The sequence below is a fragment of the Plectropomus leopardus genome, chromosome 2 (genome assembly GCF_008729295.1).
Source record: "Plectropomus leopardus isolate mb chromosome 2, YSFRI_Pleo_2.0, whole genome shotgun sequence".
NCBI lineage: Eukaryota > Metazoa > Chordata > Actinopteri > Perciformes > Serranidae > Plectropomus > Plectropomus leopardus.
The window spans coordinates 5,499,438-5,521,723 of record NC_056464.1 but is presented as its reverse complement, the minus strand read 5'-3'; the positions used below and the strand labels follow the sequence as shown (position 1 = coordinate 5,521,723).

At 42.3% G+C, this 22,286-nt stretch overlaps 1 protein-coding gene across 4 annotated transcripts in view; it reads right to left on the bottom strand.

Moving 5' to 3' along the window:
* Positions 1-22,286, bottom strand: part of LOC121952348 (semaphorin-3F-like) — a 91,212-nt gene that overhangs the window by 25,541 nt on the left and 43,385 nt on the right. For 2 of the 4 annotated variants that reach the window (XM_042498970.1, XM_042498978.1), the window contains exons 3-7: positions 5,640-5,800; positions 5,216-5,278; positions 4,666-4,785; positions 1,955-2,044; positions 208-301 (exon numbers count right to left, since the gene is read on the bottom strand). In XM_042498970.1, the coding sequence (XP_042354904.1) occupies positions 208-301; positions 1,955-2,044; positions 4,666-4,785; positions 5,216-5,278; positions 5,640-5,800 (528 nt within the window). The remainder of the gene's footprint in view (positions 1-207; positions 302-1,954; positions 2,045-4,665; positions 4,786-5,215; positions 5,279-5,639; positions 5,801-22,286) is intronic. The other 2 variants (XM_042498987.1, XM_042498996.1) reach the window with 1 other exon arrangement.

Sequence of the window (22,286 nt, the reverse complement as noted above, 5' to 3'; positions counted from 1 at the left end):
CCTCTTAACTTAATTTCAGTGGTGGACAATAAATATTTTCTGCTAACAAATGTTGCCAAAAACATAAATTGTGCACAGCGAGACGGCCATATAAAGAAACGGGAGACAAAAGATGAAGAATCCATATGGGATGACACTATGAAGACCGCTGGGCCTGAATGTGCCCGCGCCTCCACCCTCATGTGACCAAACCCAGATGATACTCACTGATCAAAGCTGACACGCTGTTGAGCTTCGGGTCGTAGGAGCACTTTCCCTTCCCAGATTCCACTTTGCCCGGCTCCAAGTGGAAGATTTCTTCCTGGAATGGAAAAAGTCATATGGCAATAAATTCAGCGCTCTTCATCTTGTCACTGTGATTCCCCTGAGCGGAGGAAAATGAAGCAGAGAATGTGCTCCCACTGACTCCTGTGGGACCTGCGCGGCCTGATGGGGGGATGAAGTATTAGAATAATGAGCGTGCGTTCATACAGAAAAATACATGCAGGGAAAGCTAGGAATTTCTAATCCACCGCTACGCCACTCTGCTGCGGAAAACAATGTGTCGTGGGCTTCCTCTTTCGGCATAACAAGCTGCATGCCAAATATCTCTCAGCTTCTCGGTGCCTGTGGCTGTGCAGGCCGGCTGCTGACACCTGTAATCCAGCACAGTGAAAACAAACCTGGGATGGAGGCTGGATGACTGATGCTCACTGCTCATGGCATCCCTGCACGCAAGAGGTGACTGGCAGGAATTTGTGTATGTGAGTAAAGAGGGGAATGAATCGGTAGCATGCGATGACATGTTCCGTAGCCCCGCCTTGTGGACCACAGCATCCCCTTTTTTCACTCCCATCGGGCGCAGAGATGGAGACATCTCTGTCATTGTGCATCAACACCAAAGCAGGGGAGAAAATGTGGCATAATGCCAAACTCACGTCACCGGATCACCCTTGCGCAATTCCCTACTCATCTTTGATTAAAATCACCACTCGTGTAAATGAGGAGGTGCTGGCAGCTCACTCCCAGCCATGCCAGATGTTGACGTGTAAAAAAAAAAAAAAAAAAAGGGTCACAAACATTTATGTGTACCAGAGGGAAACTGCCCTGAACATGTTTTTACAACCCAGCTGTAAAATATGACCCTGCGCAAAAGTTGCGACATATTTAAAAAAAAAAAAAAGAAAAAACTTTTTAACACAAGTGTCCCACTTCACTCCTACAAAAGTCCCTCTCTGTGTTTCAAAGCACTTGGAGAGCTCAAACAGTGGAGACAAGTATGTGGCTTTTTTTATTTCCTTTGCTGCACAGCTAGTTGGCTACAGATGGCTGGTGTTTGCTCTGGGCTAACAGAGCCTGCTGTGGGAGTGGGTCAGATGCCGAATAGTCCTGCCGCCTCTGTGGGAGAGACTGCACCACATTCCTACAGGAGGTGGAGGGCTCGGTGTGGTGGAGGGACGATGGGTGGGACATCCTGCATCGTCTCAGATAAGCAGGATGAATGATTCGTTATCTGTTGCATGGGCGCTGCTCAATAGATGCTGCATAAAAAATGAATATGCCATGCACTGAACAGCAGTGAAAGCCTGTTTAATTAATTTTACAAAAGTCAACTGATTTTTTTTACAGCCTGAGAAGCCATTTTCACTTGATAAGCAAGTACTCATGCAAAATGTGGCATTTAGCACAAATGCAAAGCACAAACGGACGAAGGGAAAGGGTGCTCAGACAATGAGGCTTACACAAAGAAAATGTGAGAGAAACAAGGGAGAAACAAAATGAGATGACATCCACACAAAACCTTAAGATTGTGCACGGACTGGAGAAGATGCATGCCAAATGTTACGCAGATGAACGAATAATGGCCAGGTTAAAGACGGGGTTGACAAAATGTGCAAGAGAGGGAGCATGCTGCTGGTGACCACGAGCCCAGGTGGGATGCAGGGCTGCGGTGCAGACAGGGCCCACATCGCACCTTTAGTCCAAGTGTGTCGTGCACTGCGCTGGGTTCAGCTGCGCGGCTAGCCCTTCCTCTGGCCTGGGCCATCTGCAGATACATGGATGTCTAAAACAGGAGACAGCAACACAGTCTGGATGTTACGCCAATGGTGTGGAAGGATCAAGGACCTTCCTGAGCTCCACTTGCATCTCCTCAGTCTGTCCGGACTTCATGACTCGGTGAAAGACTCCCCAAACCAATACTGCTGATATTAATCCTTCGGGACTGTTTGGTGCATTTTACATGCTTTTCATTCTTCATTCTTTTTTTTAAATTACTTTGGCTGTGTTCATGCATATGGCATAAATTTTGGCAAGATTGTGTATTTTCGTTTAATGTTGGAATTCCCAGCTCAGCTCCTTCAATAAGTCTAAAATACACTGTATAAACAAAATCATACTGTTAAGTGAAATAAATGCGCCACTGAAACCCACAAGAACTGCAATTTTTGATCCCATAGCCATCAAAGCATAAAAACATGCATTGTACTATTCCTGGGCGTCATTCTGGGTTTTTGCCTTGGAATTTGTCATTTTTACTTTTTTAATCTATGAATATAGTGGCATCATGGCAAAAACCTGGCATTTAAAGGGTAACAGTTCTGAAATATCTGATATTATGATTAGAACCGATGTTGGTTAAAAAAAAAAAAAAACTCCATGAATGTCAAAAATCGTATTAATGATAATATTATTCAAAGCTTGATTTTGAAAACCACATTCTGTGCGCAGACCGATATGAGTGTGTGTAATATTAAAGTGGGCCCGAAGGGTGTAATTCAAGTGCATAAGGAAAATACTACATATGTGCGTATGCACGATTCGACAGGGAATATGTGTAGCTTTGTTTGACCAGATGGTTCCCTATCCTGTGGTTGAGTCAATAAAGGCTCACACAGTATGCTACATACATTCCACTCAAAGCTGCTGCCAAAGCAAAACATTTGGATATAACCATTTACAAAAGCTACAAGACTCCTACTTTATGCACTAGAGAACTTAAGGACATACCCTACAGTGCTGTAATTAAATGACAACAATCTGTCTGAATGTTGAATCAATAATGACACAAAAGTTTCCTTAAAGGTATTACTGTCGGCATTGGCCGCTAAATGTCGCATTCCCTTTCCCCCTTCTATTACATTTACGTCACGTTCAATGTGACTTACTCAGGTAGGACCATGGATGCATAAAGAAGATCTGGATACAGCACAGAGGCTGTGTCCTGTTCATTCCTATGAGAGCTGGTCATTAGTGCATGAAGTAAAAAATGTTCTTCTGTGGCATGAAAGTACCCGGATCATACGCATTACCGGGCCCAAGAGGCTTGCGTACTACAGCGGTACGAGACGAGACTTACAGCGGCCGAGACGGTTCTACAATACTGATCCCCTCCCCCCAAATGATCAAACCTTAGCTTTGGGTTGCCAGTCAAGAGGAAAAGTAAATCTCCCTCAGGTGGCTTGTATTACTGTCAAACTCTTTTTTTCACACTGAATGGCAACTAACAAGACTGTTGATTGCTAACACTGAGATAATGTGATACCAATTTACTATTGGCTCAAGAGCTTGTTAGAACCAGTAACCAAAAGTCAGACATCTTACACAGGCACAATAAAAACACTGATATAAATGTGGACCCATCTTATTGGAGAAAATTATTAAGTCACAACCATAATACTTTTTTTTTGGAAAAACTTTGTTTTTACTCTGCACCTTTCTAAGTAATAAGTTAAGTTTTGTGGATGTCATTTTTTTGTGGATGTCTTTAAAATTGCATTTTATTACTAAATAAAATTGTTATCAATAATACCTTTAAGTGTGTCAGAATATGCATGTGCATGCATGTGTTTGGAGTGTATCATTTCATGTTTTTCCAATCATTGTTAACTCCCCAGCCCAGCTGAGAAAGGCGGTCACGGGTGTACGACTCGGACCTGTCTGCTCAATGTGATGGAGAAAAAACCAGCCCTCTCATTAATGGACTAGAACTGGAACATTCCACTGGCACCCCATAATGGGAGCTCCCACTTCCAATTACCCAACGTCTCACATGGTAGAGGCTGGCGGGTGGACTGGATGCATGACGGCGTGGATGGGTAGGTGAGTGAATGGATGGAAGCCCTTCGTTAGTACAGGGTCATGGAATAACTGTATGCAACAAGGGAATCATGCAAGCCGTGCTTGCTGTTTCAACCGCACAATATGTCTCGAGGGAGAGTCCAATGGGAAATTTACTTTTTATTTATCCCCTTTTAAAAAAGTCCCCTGGTCATCATTAGGGAACAAGTGTGATATTTAAGGAAGAGTGAGGTGTTAAAGGCGAGGTAGCAATGCCTGGCTTGGTTTAGGAAATTCAAGAGGTCCCATTAAAGGCTGAGACTAAACAGAGAAACTTTAACAGCTCACTGGGGATGACAGCTGTGTGCTGGTGAAGCTGCGCTGGCTGTTTTGCCAGAGTTTGGGCTTTGCCGGAGTCATGGTATCTTGAGCAGGCTTAATGATGGAGGTAAATTGTAAAGGGAACCTAGAGTATGGTGGATGGAGAGTAAGAACTTGGGTAAAAGAAAAAAAAGAAGAGGCCAAGCTATGCCATTCATGATGCAGGTGGAGAAAGCTGTTTTCTGTGTTGATGCACTGAGAGATCACCTTCTCTGCTTGGACATTCCTTTAGTCTTTAAGTCTAACCTGAGGTTTGCGTCCGCGGTTGACGAAGGTACAGACTGGATTGTAAGCTCCGGTCCCGCAGACGTACAGCTGAGTCCGGTTCCATGGCTCGATCAGGCGAATGAAGTTTGCACATTCCTCCTGGGGACGCAAAGAATTAAACTGCAATAAACATCCAAATGAAAAGCCATTCATAGCTATATTTTACTGGTGCACCTCCTGCAGATTTACCAAAGTCCAAGAGAGCAAAAATAAACCATTAATACTGTGCTTCTCTATTTGGACAAACTAACAGCGAGAGATGTTTTGGTGTGTGAGGATGGTGAGATTTACTTTGCTCTAATTCACTCCCGTCTCCTTGGCTAGACACAAGGGAATCAGCGCGTTTACTGGGCCAACTCCGAACCTCACAGGTGATTTTTACAGGTTCCTCACATTAATGTGCACAATGGACAGAACTGTATGCTTCTCAGCCTGTGCATTTCATTTTTTTAGCCTATCAAGTTGATGGAAATCACCTCAGCCGAATGACCCTACTGAGCTTACGAGTGCTGTCAACAGGCGTACTTACATTGGCATCCTTCCCGCTCACGAGGCACTCCATCCTTCTTCGTTCGGACACTGGCCAGTGGATCTGTGACGGGGAAACAGAAGATATTTTATGGGTAATAGCCAACCCTGTTATACATCACTGCCATTTATTAGATTTTTGGGCTAAAACTGCAAAAGGGATATCCACCCAGGCTAATATTAGTCCTTTTGGAATTGTCATAACCCAATTACAGCTTTTTAATGACCTGGCAATAGAAAAAGTGCACTCCAAGAAAAACTAGAGCGTGCTAACCAATGTGGCTGCTGCTGAGGCTATAGAAGAGAACATTTTACCCCTGGGGCAGCTGTTGTAGCGCTGAGGTAAAGGTACTTGCTTCATCGAAGTGAAACAGCCCATTTGAGGGGCTCTGGGTAGGCAGGGCATGGGAATGAAATGGTCTTACGATATGTGGGTCCTTGTTGATGTCATGGAGGTCCAGGGACAGGATGTGGTCCTTGCTGCCAACATACATGCGGTCATGGTCCTCATCCATACGCAGGATCTGATAGTCGGACGTGTTGAGGAGGTAGGCGAAGTGATGAGCGGTGCCGGTGGATCTCAGCTCTGCATGGAGACACAAATATGCCCGTTAATGACAGCTGCGGTGCACATGCACATTTTCACACACACACATGCATGCACAACTGACACATTCCTCATGCCACTCCTGCATACCCGTGTGGAGTTATCTGATGGTTTTCCACCAACACTGTTGTAACTTAACACCGCACATTAGAGACAAGTGCTACTGAGTGTCTGTCACACTGTGTTGATGGCTTAATACCGCCTGAGTGGATCAGAGGATCTAGAAAGTCTCTCATCATTCATTGGTGGCGTGTCACTTCCCTTCAGAAAACAGATACAGTAGTTTGACTGACACAATGTTTACTATATATAGAGGAGGATAAAGTGGATGTACTGAGTTTAGATTTTGGCCACATCCACATAATCTGTTGTTATTTTAAAACAAAACTCTCCATACACACAAGCATTTTAGCATCATTTCAGGGACAATCACTGTCCATACTAACACACCTATCACATGGCTATTCATGTACACTTGGCACTATGTTTGAATAGTTACAGAAAATACTACGGTGCAATAGCGAAAAAGTTAGACCACAGATCTCTTTGCATGGTCTAACAGGACCATTCCTCACTACATGAGTATAGGGTGGTCAAATGGACAGAAAACAGATTGGAAATTGTTACAAAGCAAACATGACACATTAGAGCAGCACTGGAAATACTTTCCATAGCTGGAGGAACAAGCAAGGTGGAGGACACGCACATCCAATAAACTTTTACAGGTGCTGGATCAAATAATCTAACTACGGCAAGAATCAGACAGGAGATCTGTCACACTGTATTAAAGGCTTCCAGTAATTTTCAGTTGTGCAACGTTTCGGAATAACAGAAATCTTTGTCAGGTATTTTCAAATCCTGAAATTGATAAAGGCCTGACAAAAATCTTTGTTAGACTGAAACGTTGCACAATAAAAATTACTGGGAGCTTTAAATACAGTGTGCGGATCTCCTGTCTGATTCTTGCCTTAGTTCAAATTTTTGATCCAGTGTTTTTACACCAGGTTTCATTCAAGAAATGTCCAGAATTCAATATTGATTGTTTCAGCTACCTTTTGTTATGGTTGTGCAATTCTAAGTTTCACACTAAATATTGACTTCAGTCTGAAACAACATTTTGTTGTGACTTCTTTCGTGTTTTAGTGCATTGTATCTCTGTATTCTTTGTATCTCAGTAAAGACACTGAAAAATGTACACACACACACACACACACACACACACACACACACATATATATATATATCCTAATTACAACTTTGCTAATACAACAAATCTATGGTGGCCTAAGACTTTGCGCAGTACTGTATATATAATATAGCGATATTAGTAAAAATAATTCTCCATCCATATGTTGGGATGTTTACAACGCCCATACTTACTTCCGCCATCGACAATGCTGCCTCCGTTTTAAAGTACATTATTACAACCTCCACCACTGTCACCTCATTTTTTGTTAAAGGAAACTTTTGACTCTGTCCTCTAGTGCCATCGACTGGCTGTATCTAGACCATCATAAAGGACACATGGAAATATGACAAACGTTTGAAACAGACATATCTATTTTTGTAGATAAAGGGAGTGTAAATAAGCTTACTTTTCCTCATCCCTGGTTGGGTGCCACTCTATGGTCATACGAGTGCGCACCTTTGGAAAGACAATGCAGTCAACTAGTCCTCTCATGTCCAGAGTAACCCAATCCCCCTATAGCTCTGTGTTGGAGTGTTTGTTTGATATGTTCGTCTTGGTTCAGCAACCTTGTACAGGCAGGGCAGAGAGGCCACTGCAAAGACAGCCAAGGCCCCATGCCACACCATAGACAAACACACTCCTCCACAATCTATAGGGGGGAGGCATTAGAGGGTGGCCCGCACATATTGTTGGACAAACATGGAAGTTTCACTCAAACAGCAGGAAAGTCCCATTTGCCACTGTTTGACTTTATTCTACAACCAACAGACCACAGAAGGCTGAAACAGGGAACCACACTTTGAGGTTAACCCCACGTTCTTTGGTGTTGATTTAGCAGCCAAAAAGTGGTGAAGGGAAACCAGAGGATAAACTGTCGCATACAGTTAGCTTTGTTTGACTGTTTACAAATGATATATCAGAACGGAGGCGTGCCGGTGTATCATAAAAAGAAGGAAGTGTGAAATGTAGTCAGCGTGGGGTGTCGGATATTAAAAGCAACACCCTGTACTTGTAAAAGTAAGAATAACTTTGAGATATGAAAATGTTTCAGGCAGTTGATGAATAACCACATACTTTTTGCAAGCTCTGTAAGTGCAGTCATGTTCGGCATGTTTGAAGTCACTGAGAAACATTCCAGCAAGGTTGTTAGGTGGTTTGGCAGAAGAGGTCTGGACAGCGAAGCATGCAAAGCCATCAACATGTCCACCATCGGGGCCTTAAAATAAACACCATCTAGAGACCTTTTTTAAACAGACTCCCTATGGAATCCGATATTACCAGTCTTTCCTGCCAGATCTAAATTTAACGTGGGGGTTATGTCAATAAGCAAAGATTAATAGCATTAGATTTGCTATATTTGTACAGTTTGATTTAATAGCTTTGCCCACCAAAGGAATGTTTACAGAGTGATTGACAGCTGTCAGAGATGCAACATGTGGTTGGACCTTGCGATTATTTGTCTTAGAGACTTAAGTTGAATGATGAGTCCCCATACACTCTCGCTGTGTTTATGCGTGTGTGTGGATAGAGTGAAACACACTGGATAAGTACGCATCGCACACACACACACACACACACACACACGCAAACACACACACACACACACACACACACACAAACACACACACACACACACAAACACACACACACGCACGCACACACATTCCGAGGGCCGGTCGAAGCCCTTCCTGGAGCAGGTTGTCAGCAACCCTTCAGTGTGTTTCAGTGTTTGTTGTCAGAGAGTAGCTGGATGGGACCATCTGTCAGCTGAAGAGGGAATGTGAACAGTGCATAGCAACAACACACCCTGCAGAAGGGCGCACATTAAGATACAAACACACGTAATCTCAATCTTATCTCCCAATCGTACGATGCAGATATAGATAGTACAGTCTGAGTGCACTCCACTGCATGTCCGAACTCTACATCACAGCAAAAACTCAACACTAATGACATATCTTTCCTCACACCTTATCCTCCATATCTAATTGTAATGTAGACGACATCACAGAGAGCTGTGCTTATTAGATGATGGCGTTGTTTTAGAAATGAAAGCCTGCAGAGATCCCTGGTCTTTCATTATGAAAGAATGACTCAGATCTGAAGGATCTTTAACTGTTTAAAGCCCCACTCCAGAGTATTTTTATGATATTTTTATGTTTTTTTTCTGAGTCATTTTCTGACAATGTTGTTTAGCTACACTGTTTGCCAAATACTTTTTTGACATAACTTTTGTGCTCAAAGTTAAAAAAAAGGTTGTTGCTAAAACAGGAAGATGACTTTACACTGTAAAATCTGGCAGGTTGCTCTTACTTCAATAATATGAGAAACCAACTGCCTTGAAAAAGTAAAGTAAATATAACTGTAACTCTATATCTTTGTTTAATATTGAAATAGTGAGTCCACTTTTGCACACTATTGCAGCTACAGCCCATACAGTCTGATGTGGAGTGAAGTCTGTGTATTTGATGGAGTTGGCAGTTCAGCCACTAAAATGCCTGAATGAATAGATCTACTAGAAAGCCTGTGGCATCTGGTGGCATTTTGCTCAAGGGTTCAGGTACTGGTACTAGGGCTGGGTGATATTGCTTTAAAATAGAGTGCAATATGTTTTGGCTATACACGTTATATATATCTATATATATATTAAATTTTCCTCTTAACTAATGTAGACTAGTAAAATACAACATTATTGATGGAAATGCAGTTACAATTAAGTTTTATAAAGTAGCTCCCGCCATATAATAAAGTTAAATAAACTACTGTTATCATAGACTTATAATGAAGTCAAATAAAGCATTGTTATCATCAACTAAACACAAGTGGGACCAATGGTTCTGTTATTCTGAAGGACCCGGCTAGTATCACATAAGAAACTTTGATTTTTTTGTTGCAGACTTGAAGTTTCGGATCAATAGATGATTGTTAGCGCTAGCAGACATTTAAACCGTCACTGTGGCGCATAAAACCTCTCCAGTTCTTCTTTTAATAGTATAGTAATAGAGATCATGTGAGAAGTGATGCGTAAACCCAGATGTAGGAGCCGTGAAATGAGACATGTAAACTAAATTAAGTGCTTATTGTAAGTGTCACAAGGGTCAAATTATCGTACATTACAGCGGTTTTGGAATTACTGATTGTACATCGCATGAAAGGAAAAATTATCATACACATTCAATAATTATCGTACATCTGGCAACACTGTTTGTTTATGTGTTTGTGAGAGGTAGAAAGCCACATGCGCGAGTGACAGAACTGCAACAGGAGTTTCTTTTGGCCGGGGCTTAAAAAAACGTGACAATAGGTGTTCGCAATATAGTCCCTAATTGGTACTGGTATCATAATTCTTAAAATGATACTCAGCCCTTTGTAAGGAGTATAATTATTAAGCAACTGTCATCGAGTACTGTCAAAAAAACTGCCAATAAGGTAATAAAGACCACACAATGGAAGCCCTGTACTGTACAAAGTAGACAATATACAGTATGGATAGCTTACTTATCAGAGATAAACATAAATTGTAAGGCAATTTCTGACACCAAACCAAAACCTCATTCAAAAAACCCACTGACTTCAAGATGAAGGAACCAGGAGTGCTGAAATGATAACCCCATGGGCCCTTCATTAGGGGCTTTACATATGGAGCTCATGCATCTGGCCTTCTAATACAATAAGAATTTAATTGTTGAAACCTTTCTCCAATGGTTAAAAAAAAGAAAAATGTAAGAACTCTGGTTTAAAAAGTATTTAGTCACATAGCTATTGGACATGGTTCCCTATTCTGTCAGCTTTTCTCACCTCAATCCCAAAGTCAACCTTTGCCTCAGGCAGGGGCTCCTTTACAAAAATAGTTAAAAAACAGTTTTAAATTTGCTAAAAAAAAGCACTAACAGTTACACTCGACACACACACTTAATCCACTGCCCCCCCTGCAACGCAAAACTACATATTCTTGGTAGGAGATTACAATTTTGAACAGGAAAGGCTCAGAGAGGCTGAACTACTGTGCTCTTTGTCAGCCACATTAGGGCATGACAGCATTTTCCGTACACAAAGACTTATCCTGGAGATTTAGAGGCCGGAGCAGTGTACAAGTGTGTCTATTAGAGTCAGATAAAGTCTTGAAGTAGCCCATTACTGCTTGTATGGTCTAGGTTCACTCTGGGGGGTCTGCACACACACACAGCAAGGGCTTTGTTTCGGGAACGCACTGCTTCCCCCTGTGGAATGGCAATGGCTCTATTAGAGGTGAAAGTAAGCCGGTGAGGGAACCTGATCCCTGCACTCAATGTCTCTCCCTTCACTTCCGTTTCTACACATGCACTTGCAGGAAAGATAGAAAAGGTAAGTATGTGAGATCTCTTATTTTTTAAATTTTCAATCCTTGATGTACACCAGTGGTCCATATGTAGTAATACATAGAAAGTTAAGTGATTACACAGGAGGTAGCTCTCCTTCTACATATGAGAGGTGATCCAGTCCGTTCTCTTCAGTCTGCTGAACTCAGACAATCCTCTCCTCTCTTCCAGCATCTCAAGGTGCTGCTGGCTAACACAGCCCACTGCTGCTTCCCACAACTCAACACCCTCCTCTGGCAGACAGAAAGGTTTGTGCCAGTGTTTGAGAACAGGGAGCTGAGTAAGACAAGTCCTGAACACATTCTGCTTTAATGTCAGCTTCAGAGTCAACTGAACAGAGCAGCTTTTCTGTAATAATAAGTAAGAAAAATAAGTACTCAATAGAAACGTGCGTAAAGTAAAGGTATTGGATTGATGATTCAAGCCTCCAACTTTCAAGGGGCAGCTCTACTTAACTGCCCAATTAATTCATCTTAAACAGAAACAAAATACACTCAACCTGTCTTGTTTAGTCTCATTGACTGTTCCAAAACTCCCAACTATGGCTGGTTTGAAACAAACTCTTAGATGAAAAAATATACTGGCTCAACATCCTGTTTTTCCTCACAGCAGTCACCATCTTTTTTTAACTTAACCACCTGTTCCACCTGTTGAGACTAACCTCTAATGGTTCATGCTGTGCAATATATCACCTTAATACAACATCTCTGTATCAGTTTAATAGAGAGAGCAGCATCTGTATTTTTTACATCACTGAAAATCATACTGTTGGGATTTCTAATACCCTTGTATACCATAATTCCATGATACGGCCCAAGCCTATATACAATTGCTCTATCTCCTGAACTTAAACCCTTAAAAAAAGCCATGGGTCCTTGCACACACTGCCTGCTCCAAGTATTTGGTTCAGAGGTATCTTGTGTTATCTCTCTGGCTGTATGTACGACAGCAAAATCTCAACCGCAAATATGGTCTTCACATGGAAAACAAATGCTTGCTTGTTGAGCAGGGAAGTGTATCTAGTAGCACTGAAGCTGGGCCAACGCTAAACAAGGAGCCAAATAGCAAAAAGTACACAGATGGTTTATTTCATTTATTGGCCAGTATATTTTCATTGCATTCATTAGATTTATTTTCTAAGATTAAAAAAAGGTTGCTGCAAGCTCTTCATTCACTGTAAATTTTGCTTTGGTAATGCAACACTGTCTATCTGTGGACATGTTTGCAGACTTGTACAAGTGTGTTTCTTGCTAAACCCTTGGCTGCAGCAGTGGATCAGGACGTAGTACAATACAGTGGTTGTACTGGGAAGCACTGGATGTGTCCCATCATCCAACTGCAGCCCCTTCCTCAGACCATTATAAATAAGTCTCGTATTTTTGTCAGCTTGCCTGGTTAAATGAGGTATAGAAATATAGAGGAGAGACATGCCTCACTGTCAGCCTGAGCCAGCCCTCCTCCTCCTGAGAGAATACTTGGCTGCTGACGGCGATCTCCAGGGCTGCAGCCCTGCATGTTACAGCATATCTCTCCATCTCAAATTAATAGCCAACGGGCCGAGTTTACTTTGGAAATATGTTTGGACAGGAAAAGTTCACTGGCATGCATTGCACTCTCAAGATCACATCTCCAAGAAATAAGAAAGCACGCTGCTTAGTGCTGTCTTCTATGACATGATTTCCCACCACGCTGTCACACAGGGGAAAGAGGAGGCTGGATTTTATGGATCATATTCAGCCGTTAATGCATCCTACTCAGCCGGTAACATCAGAACTTCCTCTCATTAAGGAGCGATTACTGCATCCAGCGTGACTTAACAGTACACAGCCCACCCCACTCATAACTTTCCTGGCACATTCACAAGAACCATCGGGTTAGTCATTGGATCATGGAAAACTCCGGACTGTGTGTTGAAACAAAACATAGAAGAGAGAGGGAATTACGAGGGAGTAAATCAGTGACATTCAACTTACGGCCCGCAGACCAAACCTGGCCCCCCAACCATTTTCTAATTCACATTAAAAATAAAGTGATTCACACTGGGAATTCTTTTTGTACTTTTAGTATACATAAGATGCCAGAGTGCATAAAACAGCATTAATGTAGAACTTGTCAGTGGAGGATCCCCCGCAACCACCGACAGAGGTTCTTGCTAAGCCCCCAATGTCCTAAAATACTAGAAACGTCCTAAAATCCTGGAAGTGTCTAAAAATAAGAGAAACATGCTAAAATCCTAGAGATGTCTTAAAAATCAGAGAAACATGCTAAAATCCTAGAAACATCCTAACATCCTATAAAAGTCCAAAAATTCTATGTGCTAAAATCCTAGATACATCCTAAAATTCTAGAAACGTCCTAAAATCCTAGAAACACTTAAAAATCAAAGAAATGTGCTAAGATACTGTACACATCCTAAAACTGTAGAAATGTTCTAAAATCAGAGAAATGTGCTGAAATCCTAGAAAGGTCCTAAAACCCTACAAACACCTTAAAATCCTGAATTGCCCTAAACTCCCACAAATGTCTGAAAATCCGAAATACATCCCAAAATCCTAGAACCCTACAGGGCTGCTGCAACTGGCCCCTGGCCTCCTGTCACTTTGCAAAAGTGGCCCCCGAGCAAAGCAAATTCAGTATCCCTGGAGTAAATGCACATCCTGGCCCTCGACAGCGCAGGCACACTCATTACATGACACTGATATGGGTTCTACCCCACTGCATATTTGTCTGGTTTCAAATTGGGTAAATTAAAAGTGCAGGCGGCTGCCAGTGACAGTGTAGAGCGTGTTGCTGCTTGAAGCCCGCACTTCTCCCTGCAGAAAAGGTAGAGTGGATGGGGGATGGTGATGGGAAGAGACAAAAGTTCGCGGCCTGCTGCTTTGACACTGAACAGGAAGGGAGCGATGAGCAATGTGGAGTGAGGTGTGTAGCAATCACCTGCTCAATTCACGGGTCTGTGGTTTTCCCTTGTTGGACGTGCGGTCGATAATTAGAAACTGCAGCTTCTGTCCAAAGATCATAGCAGTGAGGCACTAAAGCTGGAGCACATAAACTATAATGTATTCTACTGAAATAACACTACAGTGAAAATTCTTCTCACTCCAGTCTGAGGTTGTGGAGCAAAGTGACAGAAATACCCGGTTATCCCCGGGCACATTATAAACAAGCTGCACTACCTGAGGCACTTTCCAACCCGTCAGAGAGAGGTGTGTTCATTCACACACACCCGAGTGACAGGAGTGATAATTAGGGTGTTTAAGAGGGGGCGGGGGAGGCGGCATGCTCTCACACATCAAAGGCAGCACTTGTCAGGAATCCTGGCCAAATATTTTGAATGCTGTCAATGCAGAGGAGGAAAACTCCAGTAAAGACGGTCTTATTACTCTTCAGAGGGAATGCTTCAATTCAAGAGCAATGATGGAGCTTTGCAGTAAAATTGCTCTGGAGACACCTTTTCTGAGGAAAATTGCACGGTTGGCTTGTTGGGACACTTTTTAACAAGGAGTAGAAGTGAGTTGAGACGCCACAGGTGACAGTGCCACAGGTTTAAGAGACTTGCTCATTACCTTATGGAAGACTTTCTCATTAACTTGTATTAGTGACATTTTCAGGAAGTGTCTGCTTTTCGTGTACCTGTATAGTGGTGCATTTGTTCTCCTTAACACAGTTAAGGTTGATTTTTATGTTTGCCAAAAATACTGGAGATTAACCATTCGCCTGCAATTTAAAGAACCAGTTCACCCCAAAATCAAATACATATATTTTACCTATAGCACGATTTATCTGTGTAAATAGTTTTGGTATGAGTTGCTGAGTGTCAGAGATATTGGCCATAAAGATGTCTGCCTTCTCTCCAACATAGTGGAACTACATGGCACTCGGCTTGTGGAACTCAAAGCCCCAAAAAATTACATTTGAAAAACTCAACAGCAATGTCTCACTACAGAAATCATGACCTGGTAACTCAACATAATCCACGGACCTTGTTGTGAGCAGTGTCATGAAGGAACTATTCTTTGCTACTCAACTAAACCTGCAACTACGCACAGTTGATTGCTGATGATCAGCTGTTGCTGAAGGACCGTCTCCATGAGCTCTCTCCTCCTGTTCTCCCTCATAAAAACGCCAAAACCGCTAAACTCTATTGTTAAACCTGTTCATAACTGTTGGGTAACATTAGCTGTGTGATGCTGACAGTTAGCCCTGTCACTATGTGACTGTGTCCCAGGATGGAGGTCACACTTCTTCAATAGTAGTCTTGTGTTGAAGAGATAGAGAGCAAGAGGAGGGGCAGAGAGAATCAATACACTGCACGCAGCTCTACAATGAAATTACATTTTACCCGTTTTTTATACTCAAATTTGCCATAAAGTTGTGGTGATTGGACACAGTTGCAAGAATTCATGTGGATTGGCTGAACTTGCATTAACTTTCATTTGAGCTATTCTGTGTTTTCAGAGTCTTTGTACAAAATATTCTGTGGGTCTTGAAAGATGACTCAAAATGGCCAGAAAAGCTGGCACAAGCCACTTTCCATTACATAATAGGGCTAGCATTCAATGAGTTAATTGTTGGAATAATATGGATGTTTTAAGTCAGGGGCTGAGCTGTCCCCATGTTGAACCACTGACTTTGTGTGGTATTTTACTTTTAGGTGTAAATGAATTTGCACCTCTTTAGGAAGTGTCCTGACAAAATCGTAAAAAGTAAAAAAAAATATAAAGTACATCATCATTATCAAATGTAGAGGTCCTCATCTGTGGAATTCACAAAGTAAAACCTTGAAGTCGTCATTTTCCTTAATCACTTTAAAACTCGTTTTAAAAAGTATCTTTTATCTATATAGAACTGACTGTATCGTGGTGCCCAGTAGCTCAGTTGGTGGAGTGGCTGCCCCATGTACAGAGGCTGTGTCCTCGCCGCAATGGTCGTGAGTCTGATTCTGGCCTCCACCCTTTGTTGCATGTCCTTCCCTCTCTCTCCCCCTTTCACACTTACTCTGTCCTGTCCATTAAAGGCCCAAAAAAGCCCCCAAAAATATCTTTTAAAAAAAAGAAAAAATAATTGACTGTATCTACTGCAACTCCTGCACATTTAAATTTAAATTTTCTTCTTTTCTATTTCTTATTTCTTATGGCTCCATTTTTTAAACTTTAGGATGTTATTTTGTTCTGATTTTTTTTTTTTTTTTGGTTCTGCTTTTTGATTTACAAGGTTTCACAGACTTGTTGATTTGAAGGGGAGGACTTTGTATAAGTCCTTTGCACTCCTTTCCTCTTAGTTAACTTCACATTGTTATTTCATAATGTAATATTTTATCCTTAACTTCTTGCAAACTACTAGGCATCTCATTTTGCAATCCAAAATGTGACATTGCGTTTTAAGGTGAGTTGTTTTGAGTCTGTTTATTCTAAAAATTCTGAGATTTTACTGAATTTACACAGTAAAAGTACAGTTGGCTTAAATCCAGACGCCTGTATCTGAGAGCAGCTGTGATTCTCTCTCTTATCTTCATCTTGCAAAACTTTCTCACAGTGATTTCCTGTATTTGCAGGATAAGGAAGTGCCTGATATAGGGGCAATCACTGAGCTCACAAACATGAAGATGGAGATTAAAGAGCCCTCCTCTGCATATGGACAAGTGTGTGGCCGTTGAACTGGCACCTGCGCTGCTATCTTGTTAGCAGAGTCACTTGTAATCAGCAGCTCTCTGGGCCCACAGTGCCTTCCTTCACTCTCCTTCAACGTCTCCTTTCAACACCGCCTGTCCTCATGTCAAACATTTACATGAGTTATTTGGGTTTGTGTAAGCTGCATGCTTCAAAGCCAGCAGAGAAGTGACACAGTTGTTAAAGAATGCCTGTGTGATTACTGCAGAGTGGGTATGAGGTTAGCTGTGCTGCTAAATGAAAAGGAACGATAACAGCATGTGAACGCAGCAGCTGCTCGCCTCGGCTTAGTCACTCTGTGAGACGGAGGATAATAAAAGCGGTCAGAGGCTCGGCCACTGTGTCACATCAGATAGGGCGCGTCATTCAGCAGATAACAAATATGCACGGGCATGTGATGCGGAGATACGATCTGACCCACTGGTAATGCCAGAGAGCCGGGAACACAAAGGAATGGTAATGTTTTTTGATGTGCTCTCAGTGACGTGGTCAAGCTTCGCTGAACCCTCTGTGTGAGTGTGAGTGTGTGTGTCGACATCTCGGTGGAGAGACAGGCTCTGCAGCTTGCTGCTAGGAGAGAAAACACAGACATAACAGCATGCCTGTACAAACAGCGGCCCTGTACGCATTAAGCATCAACACAAGCACCTCGGCTCCCTGTCATCTCACTTCAAACTGAAATGATCAAAACACAGACACCAAGAGCGGTATTGCATCATTACTAGTCATTATCTGACTTAATTTAACCATTTGAAACCCTTGATTTCTTTGGGTGAATGGGAAGTAGGCATTTATCAACGGAAGAAAAAATGACCTTCAAATGAGCAAGAAATTAGTAAAAAGTTAAAGTAAGTTACCTGGAATTTAGCAAAAACAATGTAAAAAAATATAATAATTTTGTAAAATAATTTCAAAATATTTAATTGTGATAATAATAATAAATATTGTTGTTTACCTAGCTTTTTCTCTTTTTCACTAGATATATTTCTCCTAGCTTTAAAAAAAAATCTAAATCTTCCAATTTCTTCCAATTTATGGAACATTTCTTTCTAAGTTATTTATTGCCTTTTTCCCATGTTTCTGAGAGAAACTGCAGTAATTTGCTGAGTGTTCAAAGGGTTAACTACTTGTGACGGGCATCTGAAAGCGGGACTAGAAAACTGATGTTGCTCCTATTATTGTCAAATTGAATTTGTTTATATTTACTTGTCATTTTCTGTGCAACTGATGTTACTCTCTTTGCTGAATGGTTCACTGGTGATGGGGCTCTGTTGCAGCAGAAACATTGGGCGGGTGGGTAGGGGGGCACATATTTTATTGCATATCTGTGATAAACTGTATTTGTATGACTTTAAATACCAGCCCCAAATTTAATTTTTTAGGGTGTGGTGACAGCATGAAATTAATCCCAGAAACAGAATTATGATCAAATATGATCTTGACCAGCTTTTCAACCACAATAAAGTCAAGCTCCTTGGCTATTCACAGCACAGTGTTTGTGTTCCGTTGCTGTGGGCACCCTCACCAGGGAAAAGATGTGACCCTCTCTTGTCTCAACACATGTTGAATGTGATCCGTCACAATGGACATACACTAAAAGCACTCCTTTATTACACATCATTAACCATCACTCCTGACCTGACATTATCCTCGAGTTGCAGCGTGATGCACTGTGAGACGTGACACCTCACTGTTTACCACCGTCGCCACCTCGTTACCACCGCACCCCTGCGCCCCGCCACTCCCCCACCGACCTGGGGGAGCTTACCCACTCTATAATTAGGAGCCACTGTAATGCCCCGCCCCTCCTCTGTCCACCCCCACCCCCTTCGCTAATGGCACCAATTTGTATTCACTGTCAGCTCTGATGAGCTCTCATGCGGAGAAATGGCCTTATCACAGGGTCTCTGGCTCCCATCACCTAAGCCTCTCTCCTTCTGCCTGCCAAACCCAGGGCGCTGATGGACAGGCGGAGAGGGTGAGGGGCCGGGGGTGGGTGTGGGGAGGAGGTACAGGTTTGTCTCCATTTTCATGTAAACTCTTGTAACAGCAGACAGATGTTCTCTGGTACAGAATCAGTTGAAGGAGAGGCAATGACGAATCTAGGACCAAAATTTTAATCACACATACCATCGCTGTCTCTTCTTTTCAATCTTGTAAATCCAATAACATGCACTGCTGGACTTCCCTCCAAACAAATGAACACCTTTCTCCCTCCATCCAGCAAAAAAGTATAAAGGTGGAGACCCAGCTGAGGAGGATGTGAAATTCGGAGAAGTAGTAAGGAAGGAGATCCTCCCATGAGAGTCTTGATCTAATCGCACACATCTGCACAAACATGGCTCTGTTTTTACTGACATGTGTTTTATTAACAGTCTCCAGCTTGGCAGTGACACATCTTGCTCTTGTTCCAATCCCACGTCAGTTCCTTCAATCCTTCTGCAACCTCTACATACAGACTGTTTTTGCTAATCAGTCCAACAAAAGTTCATAATGAAGAATTTGCGCCCAACAAATGATGTCACATACTTAATGCAAGTTGCATATGTATGTTACGTTTAGGAAAGTAAAGCTTTGTATCTTGGGCTTAGGCAAGTAAAGTTACATAGGTCCAGGAAAAGAAACAACAATATACCTTGAAATAACTCAAAGTTGACTTGGTTTCACATCGCTCTGAGCACTGGTTTCCAAGGGAAGAACCTGTGTCGCAAAGTCCTGTGTTCTGTAACCCTTCTGTCACCCCAACCTGCCTCCTTACAAAGACAGCTTCTGTCTTTACTCCCATCAGCACATTGTTCACATGATCTCTCATGATTAATGGGGATATGGAGGAAATACTCACTCATAATTACATGGGTTGTATACAAATTATGGAGCATTACTTTTGTACATACATTTGCAAACAGTGCATGAGAACTGCCTGATCAGTTGCATTTTTCAGTCACAGAAGACTACCAAAATATTACTGCCTCCATCTAAAGCAATCTGAGCTCTTAGTTGATTTTAAATGGTACAAATGCCCTAACCGGAGCTGGGACAAAACCTGCTTTCACAAGCGCTGGTCAGCGGGGCTCCTGCAGCGCGAGCCAGGAGACGTGAGGGGGCCAGAGGTCACTGGGCAGCAGTGGCAGTCGCTTTATGTTCTGGTTTAATCTGGGATTAGCTCAGGGTCAGGGTTATCTCTCCTCAGCCTGAGTGGAATCAGGAAACAGGGATTGCCTGGGGGTAAAGTGGCATTACTGGATGGCCTGTCCAGAATGGCAATGAGCCTGTGTTCAACCACAGTAAAGGAAAGAAAGACAGAGAAAGAAAGTGTATGTTGAGCATGACTCACTGGGCTCTGGGTTGCAACCTCTCTGCCATCACTCTAACACTTCCCAGCTCTGAGTTCCAGCTCAGTGGAGATCCACATGTGAATTACTACACCCCGTGAACCAATGAATCACTAGTATATGGTGTCTGTCCAGCCCCAGTTACAATATGTGCATACCTCCTGGTTTCCTGAGTCCATTTAGCATGGTAAATCCATTTCAAAGCTGATTTAGTACAGAAGCCAGCGGAGGTAACAGGCAAGCATGCACTCAAGTGTTTGTATCAGAGGAACAAAAGAACAGCACTGCAGAATTAGCAGGAGAACTTTGAAGCAGAAGCAGCAAAGACATAAAGACCTGACTGAGAGAGCTCTGGTACCTTTAGCCTTTCTTATCTTAACCTGGCATGTCTCAGCCTCATGTCAGACTGTAATCCCCACATAGTGGACTCACTCAGAAGCACAGACATACTCTACCGTCTCTGGCCCTACTGTCTGGATCCAGAGGATGTGTGCAGCTAGGACAAATGCTCAGACCAGAACGGCCTTGGTGTAATGAAGACAGATCTCTCTCTGTAAAATGTTAAAGCTAGTGAAGACGGAGAGGTCTTAAACTTTATATGTTGGGGAATGTTGGGGAAAAAAGTTACTAAAACGGTGCCATGCTGTACTGTACAAAAAAACCCTGAATAGACAGAGGGAAAAAATAAAATAAAAAATAAATAAATATGGGCTTCTGTACTAAATCAGCTTTGAAATGGATTTACCATGCTAAATGGACTCAGGAAACCAGGAGGTATGCACATATTGTAACTGGGGCTGATATATATATATATACACATTTCAGCACAGATCTGTTTCTTGTCTTGTAGCATTATCATGGAAAAAATGGGGAGTATCAACCCTTGATGGGTTGATAGCAAATTACTGCATCCTTGTGTCCTGAAGGCATCCCAGGAAAGATCTCAGTTCCTTCCAAACATGCCTTCTGATGTTGCTGGGACAATGAAACACGGTTAGCCATGAGTCCAGCTTTTTAGCCTGTGTGACACTGATGTAACACGGTCAGCGCCATCAGTGAATGTCATCTTGCTAATAGGCCAATGGCAGTCAACAAGGTGAATATCAGTCGATAGCGATGATTGGTTGATAAAGCGGTACATCCCTAGCTCTTAATGCCACAAATTCATCCTCCAAGTTTAGTTCTATCCAAACTTCCGAAATCTGTTGTCCGAGTTCAGCAACAATGTGATTTTGCAATAGCTGCATCTACAGTGGATCTGTCACTTTTGTAAGAATCTCCTTGGGGGGGTTTCTGCGGAAAAAATATTTACTTTTCATCATGAATGACACCGTCTCTCATAAACATGATTAAATGTTGATCTTTGTGACATTTCTGCTGTGACAGAGAATATCTTATGTTAATATCAACTGCCAGACACAACAAATTGCATCAAAAGGCATCAAAACGGCAAGTTTACGCTGCCACGGGCTTACTTCCTGCTGAGGTTTTCAATTTTCTTTCATGTTATTAACTTCATGTCAACAGTTTTTCCGTGCTGTTCTTTGGTGAAGTCTGCATCCTCTGCAGCCCAAGTAGTTTCGATTCAAATAAGTCTTTATTTACTTCAATGCAGCAAAAGTGAATTCAAAGAAAAAGACTTTCTTGGCTTTAATCCGTCCATCCACCAGTGGGAAAACTGTCTCAATGCGACAATATGTTTCTGTGTGTCTCAGGTGCGTCCTGACAGGCCACTGGGAGATTTACAATTGAACACACACAGGATATAGCCACCTAATGTATGTGACACCGGTGCCCCACTATCATGCCCTGTGGTTATGAATGCCTTATTTGTTGAAGCAGTGTGGGGTCACAGTGTGGGAGGCCAGTTGTTCTAGCCTCTTCCTGAGAATGTCAGGAAGGCAGGATAGATTGTGA